The 13447-nt window shown below is 37.4% G+C and overlaps 1 protein-coding gene across 1 annotated transcript in view; it reads left to right on the top strand.

The window, feature by feature from the left end:
* MID2 (midline 2) overlaps positions 1 to 12516 on the top strand; it is a 93303-nt gene extending 80787 nt beyond the window's left edge. The window contains exons 6-8 of the mRNA XM_026451995.1: positions 3989 to 4116; positions 5513 to 5656; positions 12341 to 12516. Coding sequence (XP_026307780.1) covers positions 3989 to 4116; positions 5513 to 5656; positions 12341 to 12516 — 448 coding nt within the window. The remainder of the gene's footprint in view (positions 1 to 3988; positions 4117 to 5512; positions 5657 to 12340) is intronic.
* The last annotated feature ends 931 nt before the right edge of the window (positions 12517 to 13447 follow it).

Here is a 13447-nt window from a genome sequence, read left to right as displayed (position 1 = left end):
TGTGCCTGAATCTGTGGATCTAGTTGTTCCTTATGAAAACTTTCAACTTTCTGTGGCACTAAATCAACTTGATGTTGTTGGCTTCCTGATCTAGCTTTCTCTGGTCTGTTGTTGGTTACCACACATCCATCGCTTTCTAGCTTCCAAACATTTGTTGACAATCTTTTACTCATTGGCATCTCTTTTCCATTCTCTTTGTCTTTGTAGGTTTATGACATTTCATTCTTTGACTGTTATTTCAGTGAGATTTCATGAAAGCAAAAATAAAACATATATTCAAACCACTATATTTAATAATCTCTACTCTCCAACCCTCTAAAATGTTTTGTCCCACTACCACACCAGTGAAAGTATTCTTTTCAAGGTCATCAAATGAATACCTTGTTGCTAAATATAATAGACACCCCTTTGTTTCATCTGACTTGGTCTCTCAGTAGCATTTGTCCTCCTGATCATTTTTACTTGAAATTTCTCTGCCCTTAGCTTCCATGAACACTCCTGGTTTTCTTCCTACCTAGTTGTTTTTGTTTTGTTTTGCCTTTGTGAGCAATGTTTCCTTGGCCTATTCCTTTAATGCTATTGTTCTTTGTGATTCTGTCTTAGGTTATTCTCTTCTCTCATTACACGCTCTCCTTGTTGCAAACTCATTGGTTCCTAGGGCTTCAGTTACCATTCAGATGGTTATGATTCCCAACTCTTTATCTGAATCTTATTTTCATAGGCTCAGGTATAACCTGAGGGGTAGGTAGAATAGATGACTATCTATGTAATATGACTTGAGAATCATCTTCCCAACTTCAATACTGGTCTCCCACAGGGTCTGATATTTTCCCCCACCTTTATGCACTGTATTGTGTTAAGGTACCATGATTTCAGTTAAAATGAAATTTTAGCTGGGAGAGGTATGTCTTTCCCCTTACAAATGATGCCTTATATTATTTGTAATAGAGACCAAGGCCTTAAGAGACTGCAGCAATATAGCTTATGTTGTGTTTTGCTTAAATAAAAAAAATACAGTCAGATACACACACACACACACACACATAAACACACACACACACACACACACACACCACCAGGTCACTTTTAACCCATTCTTAACCTTTCATCCACTGTTAATATTTAGGAATATAGTATTCCAATATTTCTATTTAGATATATTTCACAAACATGATATCATGCTATATATACTGTATTATACTCTACATTTGAAACAATATATCACAAACTTTTCTCTATATCATTGGATATTATAAAATCTGATTTCCAATTGCCTCATGTTATTTTATCTTTTGATATATAGTACATTACTTAACTCAGTCTCCACTGTTAGACAATTAGGCTACGTATGGTGTGTTGAGTGCCTTTGTAGTTGTATCTTTGCATACATCTCAATTATTTCCATAATAAAAATTTTATGAAATAGAACTGTGGTGTCAAAGAAGATTTATATTTTAAGCTATTTTGAAATTTAATGCTAATTTGGCCTTCAAAATATATATCAATTTCAATCCTAATACAATATGTAGGCATTATTGAATATAGGCATAAAAGCTCCTATGCTGTCATTTGTTTGTAATTTAAACGTTATCTCATGTTAATTTACATTTCTTTGATTTCTCATATAGTTGGACTTTTTAAATATATTTATTTGCCATTTGTTTGCTTTGACTTTGTTTTCTTTGATGCTTTGTGAATTAACCCTTTTTGTTTTATTTGTTTACACGTATGCTTATTCCAAGACACTTAAAAATCTGGTCTCTTTGCTTCCAATTTTGACCTTTTCCAATCCCTCCACTGAAGCCATAGTACTATTCCTGAAACATGAATTTCAGCATATTACTTCCCCACCTAAAATGCTTAGTGACTCCCATCATTCTTAGGATAAAATCCAACGTTTGTAACACGGCCTACAAAGTCCTGCATGATTTTGTCTCATTCTCCAGGCTTCAAACAAGAGAGAACACACACACATCCACATAGTCTTTGCTTAGTTAACTCTTACTCATTAGATAGGTCATTAGTTAAAATCGACTTCCTCAGGGGAGATTTCCCTTAGCTCCCAAGTCCCTTCAGATAACTCCTGTGCACGCTCTATTCCCTTTGTAGCAGCACTTCTATTGCCCATGTAATGTCTTTCTCTTTCATGATGTGTGAGCTCTTGAGGGCAAGAACCACAAAAAAACTTGTTCACTTTGTGTATCTCCAGTGCCCACTACAGTGCCTGGCACACTAGTTGTGCTTAATAAGTATTGGATAGATGGATGGAAGAAATAAAGAAGATTGGAGAGGCCAGAAAGAAATTCCATGAGCTAATTTTCTAGATTAACTGTTATCCTAAAGAAGTTGTCTCCTTACTTACCAAATCTTGGCTATTCACGTGAGACCTTATGATTGTACTGAGCTGGTCTTTCATTTTGCCTGTAGCTTATCCCTGAAACATCTCCATTTTCAGAAACAATAAGAGATGTTGTTGGTAGATGTATAGCAGGGTATATGTACATGAGGATATGTATTTTTCAGTTTCTCATTCCCTTACAACTAGCTGACCGTGAAAGTTTCCTCTCTGGTCTTTCTACATTCAATGCCTTTTCTCTCTCCTCTAACCTACGTATTGTTGCCAAGTGAATTTTTCTTTCCTCACCATCATTTACATGTTCAAGGATCTTCATTGGCTCTGATTTAGAAGATCTTGCACAGGACTAAAACATGTATATTTTGGCAAAAGCTCCTCCAGATAATCCTGATTTGTAATGATGGCTAAGAATTGCTGAAGTATGTAAAATATACCTCAATTTTTTGAAGAACACTCTAAATGGTGAAGGGTATAGAATTTAGAATCAGATGGACATGGGCTCAATTACATTTCTGACTCTTACTGGTTGTGTGATCTTGGACAAGTTACTTAGCATTTCAATGTGTCAACTTTCTCATTTGCAAAATTGAAATAACATCTACTACATAGGGTTATGGTAAAGAGTAAATTAGATAATGTGTGTAAAGTGAATGTAGAGAGCATTGTATATACTAAGCACTCGATAAATGTTAGCAGTTATTTTGTTGTTAGTCATTCAATTGTTCATTCAACAATTATTTTTTCACTATGTGTCAAATGCTGTGTTAGGACCATGGAAGATATTAAGAGGTACAAAATATGAACCCTGCTCTTGAGACTCTTAGAATTAGTTGGGAAGATAACACTATCATAGCACTATACAATCGGAGGATAATAAAGTGAAATATAAGTGCTATAAAAGATCACATAGGTCAGGTGCGGTGGCTCATGCCTGTAATTCCAGCACTTTGGGAGGCCAAAACGGGTGGATCACTTGAGGTCAGGAGTTTGAGACCAGCCTGGCCAACATGGCAAAATCCCGTCTCTACTAAAAATACAAAAATTAGCTGGACATGGTGGTGGGCGCCAGCTAGGGAGGCTGAGATATGAGAATCGCTTGAATCTGGAAGGGGGTCGGAGAGGCAGAGATTGCAGTGAGCTGAGATGGTGCCACTGCACTGCAACCTGGGTGACACAGCAAGACTCCATCTCAAAAAAAAAAAAAATCATATAAACGATATATTTAGGGAAGGTGTTAACCTAGCATGCTGACCTGCTGACTAGCATAAACAAAAAAGAAAAATCTCGAACTATTTTTACCAAGTCTTTAAGGGTCTAGTTTTGATGCTGCCTACCAGATGGAAAATGATGCAGAGGGAAAAAAATTCTGTATTTACTTCTCAAAATTAAGACCGGATGGGGGAGTGTGTTTGAGGGGTGAACATATGTGAATAAATATGGTATAACTCTTAATTGGTTCATGATGATTAAAATTTAAATGGTTCCCATTGGAAAGGCACAGGTATGATATTTTCACTAAATAAATCAAGCCTTACAAGTCATTTATTTTCACCTTGTTAAATCAGAAATCAAAAACTGGGTGAAGGTTGCAACCTATTTTGATGTATATTGATGTACTTTCCTCTTTTTCAGGGTCGCTATGGCAACTGCATCTTCTCAAGTTCTGATTCCAGACATCAATTTTAATGATGCCTTTGAAAACTTTGCTTTAGATTTTTCCAGAGAAAAGAAACTGCTAGAGGGGTTAGATTATTTAACAGGTGTGAAAATACTGTGCTTTCCTCCCCATTTAATTTTTTTTCTTCTGGTATGCTTTTACTAAAAAATAATTTGAAAAAGACAATATTTATAATTTACATATTTTGTAATCTTTAAAATGATGCATATATCTTTTCAGACAGAATATATTTTAGTTCATGTAATAGAAAAAAAGATGATTTATGATTTGTTAACTATTTCTAGGATCAAAATGGGTATACCATCTATACTTAAGAGTAAAACAAAAGAAATTTGCTGATAGATTTGTCCTTATGAATCTAACAGTAATGTATTGTTGCTTGTTATGAGAGTAGAACTCAGGTGACAATTAGGGAATGTTAGAGAATGCCTTATGTGGGTACAAGTACTACCAAAATGATTTTAAGGAAAATTAAGAGTTAGTAGATCAGGAAGAAAAATGTAAGAAATATCTGGCTCTCAGACAATTTTAGAAAATGAGGGACACAACCAGCCTGTTAAAAATGCTGGCTACTTTCAGGATTGTTTAATGATCATTTCATGAAAAAAATATACACAAACTATTTTTGCAGCTGTTTTGTTACTGCATTAAATAGGTGCCCCTTATTGAACATCTACTTTATTCTAGACACTGTATATTAATTTTATATCTTTAATCCTTACAACAAATCTGTAAGTTAATTATCACCCCTATTTTGTAGATGAGGGAACTCATCATTTTGCACTTGACTATACAGCTAAAAATATGTAATGGGGCCGGGCAAGGCGGCTCACGCCTGTAATCCCAGCACTTTGGGAGGCCGAGGTGGGTGGATCACCTGAAGTCAGGAGTTCGAGACCAGCCTGGACAACATGGCGAAACCCTGTCTCTACTAAAAATACAAAAATTAGCCAGGCATGGTGGTGGGCACCTGTAATCCCAGCTACTTGGGAGGCTGATGCAAGAGAATCACTTGAACCCAGGAGGCGGAGGTTGCAGTGAGCCAAGATCGTGCCACTGAATTCCAGCCTGGGCAACAAGAGCAAAAATACATCTAAATATATATATATATATACTCATTTTGAAATAAAAAAATTAAGTTGAAGACCATATGTTAAGAAAACCATATAATCACTTTAATGTCTACATAAGTGTTTATACAGGCAGACTAGACAGCTGGGGCAATCATCACAAAAATTTAGGCTTATATTTTTGTTGTAGAAAAGTTTAGGCTTATATTATGTTGTAGAAAAGTGGTTTTAGGGAGCTTGAGGTCCCAGCATTTTGCTTCAGGTTGCATCGTTCATGCAATTTAAAGATTCTCTATTAAGAAAATCTTCTCTTCAAGAGATGTTGGGTTAGGCAGGAAGAGTAACAATTGTAAAATTCCAGAAGAGAGAGTATGCTTTCCTTACTTTCTTTTCCACCTTTCCTTACAGCCCCAAACCCACCATCTATCCGAGAAGAACTCTGTACTGCCTCCCATGACACCATTACAGTCCACTGGATCTCGGATGATGAGTTCAGCATCAGCTCCTATGAGCTTCAGTACACCATATTCACTGGCCAGGCTAACTTCATCAGTAAGTCATGGTGTAGTTGGGGCCTGTGGCCAGAGATAAGGAAATGTAAGGAAGCAGTAAGCTGCTCAAGATTGGCCGGGGCGCCACGAGGCAAGTGTTTGTAAGACATGTTAGGTTGTTTAGTATAGTGTTTCATAGACAGTGTAAGCTCCCCAGGGCATTGCAAAGACCTTACTAATGGGTAACAAGCAAGTCGTATATTTCCTTGCTGGGCAGTTACTGGGGCCGTTCCCATTCATTTATGTAACCCTTAGCCTTTCCTCAATTAATCCATGTCACTCCACTTTCCCAAGGAGAGTACAGCTTGGTTGGTACTTGTTCCTTGCCACCATCATTGCTGGTTCTGTGTGTATGAACATCTCTCTCCTTGACTCTTCTTCTACTTCATTATCATGGTAAAATACATTATGTTCAAAGACGTTTCCTTTACCAAACCTACCTCTGTCAGTTAATATGGTGACAAGCCTCCTGCCTCTGTCACTCTTCCCTTTATTTCTTCCTTTCCACTAAGAATTATGCTAAATATGAAAACATGTCAGTGGGCCACAAAATGAAAAAGGTTAACAAAGCTGTTTTTTAGCTCACATGTTATGGTTTCACTTTCTGGTGAATTGGAGCAAGACAAAGCAAAGTAGGAACTTCACTTATGCCAGTCAAGAGGGGATGAGCTGAAAGTTCCCCTCAATACCCTGGGTGTGGGGGCAGTGGGAGGGGGGGCGTGGGGTGGAAATGGAAACAAAAGCAAAATTAAAGCTGGATTCAAGACTGGAACAGATTCCCAACCTAAAATAGCATCTCCATAGCTGCAAATTAGTATTTTCTTTTACCTTTTTGTTCCTGCTTTTGTGTCTGACTTCACAGGCCAGCATGAGAGTAGTTTTTCCAACTAACACCTTCTAATAGGCTTCCTTTTCCTGTTTTGTGACAAATCTGGGGCAGAATTCTGTTTTGTAACAAGGTGGGGTGGGGAGATGAGAGGACATTTGGGAACCAAACTCTAAAAAACATTTGCCTCATGCAACTCCAACCTAAACCACTTGGCCCATATAGCTATGTTCCTGGGTGTTTCTTCAGATTGTGAAGTCACAAACTCTAATGCCCCACTGATTTACTTGTCTGTCCTTCTCTGGAAAGTCTTAATGCCAACAACTGTGCTTCTTTTTCCTGATATGGGGAAAGCAGTCATCTCCCAGGAATTAAGAAGAAGTCTGAGAAGTGACAAAGATCTAAAGGTTGTCACCTCTGTTTCCAAGGTTATGTAGTCCTTTGTAAAGAAAAGCTTAAAGGGTAATTCTCAACAGTGATAGGATCATAGCATCTTAGAATTGGAATGGACCTTAGAAGTCATCTAGTCTAATCTTCTTCCCTCCTGCCAGACACTCAGTAGATAATCATCCTGTCTCTGCTTGAACATTTCCAGTGGTGGGTAGCTCACTTCTAACAAAACAACCCATTTGATTGTTGTGCAGCTATAAATAATGGCCAGTGCTTCCTTATAAGAGGCTTAACTCTTCCTTTTAGTAAATAATAACGACAATAATAATTTACATATGTATTATGCTTTGCCATTTACAAATGCTCCCACATACATTATCTCATTTAGTCCTTATGGGTGCTTACTTAGCCTTATGAAATGTTATTAACTCCACTTTATAGATGAAGAAACTGGGGCTCAAGTTGAGTGATTGCCCAAAGTCACAGAGCTACGAAATGTTGGAGTCAAGGTTGCAGCTTGAGCCTCTCAGACTTCAAATTTAATGCTCCTTGAAGTAAACCACAACAACCAGTTAGTCCTAGTTCTGACCTTTTGTGCCTCACTAACAAACCTAATCCATCTTTCACATAACAGTTCCTCAAATAATTTTCGTTAGTTCCTATATCCTTCTAAATTTTCTCTTTTCCAGGCTAGGCATCTTCCTTTCTTTCAATTGCTCCTCATATGGCATAGTTTCAGATCTTTTGCTACCCTAGTATCATTTTTAAGAACACACTCCTGTTTATCACTGTGCTTTATAAAATGTTCTGTCAACGAAGTGAATGCAGTACTCCAAAAGCGATCTGACCACTGCAGAGGATAGCTGGATTATTTCTCTTGTACATCAACTGATGCCCCTTTGCCCTCTACCTTTTTTTCAGCAGCCACTTTGACTACTGACTGTTTACTAAGCATATGATCAACTGAATTTTCTATGTATTCCAAATCCTGTTCTTACACACTTGAATGTCTAAAACAAAAATACAAAGCCTTGAATTTATCCCTAGTACATTTTATCTGGTTAGTTCTGCGACTTCATTTCAGCATGCTAAAATCCTTTGGGATACAGATTCTACTTTCAAATATACTTGCTTACCCTCACAACCTGCCTTCCATTTCTTCCTCTAGTTATTGATAGAAAACTTTGTTAGAACAAGGACAAGGGCAGAGGCCTGAAGCAAAATTTTGATGGCAATGGGAAACTATTTTACTAGGAATAAGTATTTCTGAAGATTCAGGATCCCAATCCTACCTGCCAGTCTGGCCTGCCACAGTTGACTGAACCTCCATTCTGAGAGCTACTTTCCTTAGATGTTTTTGCACATTTTCTTTATCCAGAAATTTTATTCTTGTTGGTGAGGATTATACCCCCTTCACCTTTTCTTTCAACTTTATTTCTTGATTTTTAACTTTCTTCCCACCTCTTCTAAGATTTGAAATGATCACAACCGATAATGTTTCAGATTATGCTGTGAGGTGAATGAGAATTCCAACAAATATGTGAGTGTGTTTGTCTTCTGATTACTGTATTATCTTTCCTCTGTTTGAATTTTGTGTTTTGCATTACAAAAGCATTAGCCGTAAACTCTGTCTAGCCAGGCAGACTGTAACATACTACCAGAAAGACATAACTTCTGTTTCCCTTCCTTTTCATTCTCATGCAAATACTCTCTACCACACATTTACACTCAGGTTCAGGGATTTCCATATTGTAATTTTTCCCTTTTGAACAAAAGATATACTTCCACTGACATAATTCAGTCATAAGTCCTATCTTACTAAATCTCAGTAATACCTAGAGGATCATATATTTACCTTTTTAAATTTAGAAATGATTTCAAAATCACAGAAAACTGGCGAGACTAGCACAAAGAACACCCGTATATGCCTTACCCAAATTCACCTACTGTTAATATTTGTCCAATTTCCTTTAGCATTTGCTAACATTCCCTGTTTTTTTGGAACCATTTTAGAGCAAACTACATACATCATGGTCTTTCACCTCTGAATTCTTCAGTGTCTATTTCCTAAGAATAAGGAAATTCTCTTACATAACCACAGTATAGTTACCAACTTGAAGAAATTTAACCTTGATGCAATAACTTTATCTAAACCACCATTTATATTCCAAGTTTTGACATTTGACCAAATAATATTCTTTATGACATATAAAGAACCCAATATTGTCCTTGATACTTTAGTGTCAGGTATTACATTTAATTGTCATATCTCTTTTGTCATATCTCCTTTAATCTGGAACATTTCTTCAGCCTTTCTTTGTCTTGAACAACACTGACATTTTTTTAAAAATGTCCTTTTATGTCTTTATTATACTTCATTGTACTGCTCCTTATTTTGATTTTTTCTGAAGTTTTCTCATGATTATATTCAGCAGTACAGTTCTTTCTTAGGGTATAATATCTGGAGACACATGATGTCCACTTGCCCTTCACTGATGATGCTAATTTTGATCACCTAGTTAAGATGTTGTCTGATTTATTCACTGTAGTTACTACTTTTTCTTTTGCCGCTAATAAGTAATCTGTGTGGTATATTTTAAAACCATAAAAATACCCTGCTTCTTCATCAAACCATCTCATCCCCACCCCTACCCTTGTTTTATTATCAGTTGACGATACTTGCCTGAATCAATCATTAATATGATGATTGCAAAATGATTATTTTACAGTTGAATATTCCCTCCCACATTTTCAAGTTAGCGCTTGGCATTCTACTATAAGCAAGAGCCCCATTCCCCATTTCCTCCCATTTGTTTATATATCAGTATGGGCTGATGAATTCTCTTTTTTTGATTGTTAATAATTATTTACTGCCCTTACTTGTGTTGGTGTTCAAATTGTCAAGATTTAGCCATTGGGAGCCTTTCAAGGTGATTTCTGAGTCCATATAACATTCCCCCATCATTTTCTTGAGCACTTCCTTACTTTCTGGCATAACAAAATGTTTTAGGCTCATTTTGACCTTATTCTGTCCCAGCCTTGAAATCAGTCATTTTTTTTCCAAGGAACCCTGGTTTCTTTTAGTGGGACAATATTAGAGACCAAGGCCTGAGTGCTAGATATGCTAGATATACACACAAACATCCATATATGTAAGCATGTGCACCCACATATAATATACATGCATACATACTTTATGTGCACATAAACATACGTATATTTTAGGAGTCATGAGTTTACATCAATACCTTAAATTCCAGTCCATCCCCACAGGTTCTTTCCTGCCTTTCTCCATTCTGTATTTGCATGTTCCTTCTTCCACAGTATGAACGCTGGCTCCCAACATCAACACATGTACTCATTTGCTCAATCCCATAATACATCTAAAATAGTTTCTGAATTGCTTTGTCCATACCACTACAAAAACAAACTGGCTAACAATACTTCAGGATTTTTTTGAGGTTTTCCTCCCACCCCCACCATGTTGGTGTAATTATGCTGTTCATCTGAAATGCGGTTGGGTTTGTTTCAGTTTGCCTTCAGTTTTAGTCCCCACTTTTCCCATCTGTATTGATTTAATTTTATTTTTTTTGAATTTGTAAAACAATGTGTTTCCCAAAGAGATGCTATACAAAAAGGTACATTCAGAGAAATGTCATTTCCTCCCATATCTTTTTAATCCTGTCCCTCCACCCCCTACCCCTTGTAGATAACCAACTTCATGAATTTTTTATTTATCTTTCCTGTTTTTATTGTTGTTGCTTTGTAAATCCAAGCAAATATATGCATGTTTTCTTATTTTTCTTTCTCTCAAAAAAGTAGTGTACTGCATCTATACTACATATACATATATACTTTTGGAATTTGCTTTTTTCAATTGACAAAATTTCATTGAAATCAGTCTATATCAGTTAATAGAGATCTTTTCCTCATTCTTTTTTCACAGCTGCATAGTACTTCATTGTGAAGTTTTTCCTTGTATTTTTGGGTGTATATCTGGAGATTATATATTTTCCTCTTTGTATTAAAATCTTATGTGCAGCTTATGATTCATACAGTGTATTGGTAACATAGGCAAGGCCTCAAACATTGCTCCTACCCTTTTAATCCATATTGTCTTTTAATGAGAATCACTGGGCACCTCCACCAATTCTTCCTCATCTTTCTCCAGCATATCTGTTTGCCCTCCATTATGTTTCTTTTACTAGCTTTAATTTAGACTCTTCAACTTCCCCTCAGATTAATTATAAACCTTTGATCAGATCTCTTGCAAAACACTCATGACTTATTATTTTCAATTTTCAGCCTCACTAAATCTTGTACTAGAGTTGCATAGAAATGACTGAATTCACTGCTTATTTTCCTTGCCCTTCCCTTTCTACCCTCTAGTAGAACTGTGGCTAAAAACTGGTAAACTAACTGAAAAGCAGGTAACAGCAGAGAGAAGTCTAGATAATCTGCAGACTAGAATGTTGGTTTTTCTTTTATTGAAAGCTTGCCAGATACATGTTTTAATTATGTACATTTCCCCTGTTTAAGTTAATATTTGCAGTCTAAAATCCATCAAAAGCAGAAGCCTAGTTCTCTGATCCCTTTCCTTACTTGGAAGGGAGGAAGATTACAGATAATAATGTGCTCCTGGACCACTCAACCCAAAATGAACATGGGAATCACACAACAGAATGTGTTGTGTAAGAATGGGGAGATGATATCTTGCTTTGGTTATCATGTCATCTCTTCGGCTTCCCTACGGTGCTGTGGAGACCAGCTAGTTTGGGAAGTAAGGGTGAGGATGGAGTAGGAGAGTGGAATCGTAAGCCCTGAGAGCCTCACTACCTTGCAGAGACAAAAGAACATTTTTGTTTGCCCCATGAACTGTGATGTAGTAGAGAGAACACTGGGCTACCATTTAAAAAATACCAGGGTTCTACTCTCAGCACCATCACCGACTATCTCTGGCCTTGGGCAAGTCACTTTGCTTCTCTCAATCCTAGTTTCCCATTTGTGAAATAAGGGACATTCAGTATCTACATGTCCCTTTGGGTGAGTTTCCATGTTTCCGTGCTCTGCACAGGATTGCTCCATCCATATAAGACCAGACTCAGCTCTCAGAGGAGTGGACGTTTGGAGTAAATATCCAGAGACTCAATAAGAGCGATGATTCTGTGACTCTGTATAGTAGCCATTCCTGTGTTATCTAGCAAAAAATAAAAATTGAAATAACCTAACTTCTGCTAGTGGTTGCATTCAATTGCCAGAAGCATGGAGCCTGGCCTAAGCCTAGTTCTGTGGCAGTAATGAAATAGTGGAATCATAAGCCCTGGTTCATCTCATTACATCTTCTAAGACTCAAAAGAAAACAAAATGAATTCACTTTTGCGGGGGTGGCTTTTGATGAATTTTCAGTGTGTTTTTCATTCTGTCTCTCTTACCTGCTGGCTAATGTCCTTGTCTTTCCCCATTTTACAGGCCTGTATAATTCAGTAGACAGCTGGATGATTGTGCCCAACATTAAACAGAACCATTACACAGTGCATGGACTCCAGAGCGGGACTCGCTACATCTTCATCGTTAAAGCCATAAACCAAGCCGGTAGCCGGAACAGTGAACCTACCCGACTAAAAACAAACAGTACGTTGTGGTAATTTCAAAAGGAAAGATCAATTTTCTTCTCCCCGCCAGGGGAGTACACAGCCTGAGCAGGCACCCACAGCAGTGCATGGGGAGCAGTGGAACTGGGTAGAGGAGCTATACTGTTGTAGTTTGTACTTTGGGCAAGGAGTTTGTTGGTGCCCATGGAAGATTTGTGGACCCAGAGATACGCACAAAAAGACTGGTAGCTTGGGAGGATGTTAGTGAAGAGTTTTCTCTGCACTCCACCCCTTATATTTGGGGGACAATTGCATAAAAGAGCATTATTTGTGATAATCTAGCAAAATCCTACTGCAGAGAAGCCATATCTGTTAAGAATGCTTTTGACAGCAAATAACAAAAAGTGCAACTAACATAGCTTAACAAACAGCGTTTGTTGATTGCTTAAATGAATAATATATATTTTCTCTCTCACACATGCACATAGGAAGAAGTTTGAAGGTAGGCAGTTCAGGGCTAGTGCAGCTGCTTTGCGATGTCATAAAAGATGCAGGCTCCTTCTCCCTGTGTGCATTGGCTTCTAGCCACATGGCTGCAAGATGACCACTGCAGCTTTCAGATGTCATATTTCTTCTCAAGAAAGGAAAGAGGAAAGAGTTGGTACACATAATCCCTTTTATCTGGAAAACCAAAACTTTCCTAAAAGTTTCCCCTGCTCTGTCTGACTTCTGCTTCCATCTGCTTCCATTTTCTTAGACACCCCTAGCAGCAAGGGAGGCTGGGAGATTGAGTATTTAGCTTTTCTGGCCTCTATAGTGAAAGCGAGTAAGAGAGAAAAAGTTGAGAAAGGGTAATGTGTTAGCCAACAGTGTCTGTCACAGAAGCATTCTGTATAATAAATCTCTTGCCATACCCAGCAACTGGTCCTCAGTAACAATGTTTTTGTCATATTGTTTTTTTTTTTTATTTTTTTTTTATTTTTTT

The sequence above is a fragment of the Piliocolobus tephrosceles genome, chromosome 12, assembly GCF_002776525.5.
Source record: "Piliocolobus tephrosceles isolate RC106 chromosome 12, ASM277652v3, whole genome shotgun sequence".
Classification (NCBI taxonomy): Eukaryota; Metazoa; Chordata; class Mammalia; order Primates; family Cercopithecidae; genus Piliocolobus; species Piliocolobus tephrosceles.
This window is presented reverse-complemented; position numbering and strand designations above follow the sequence as displayed.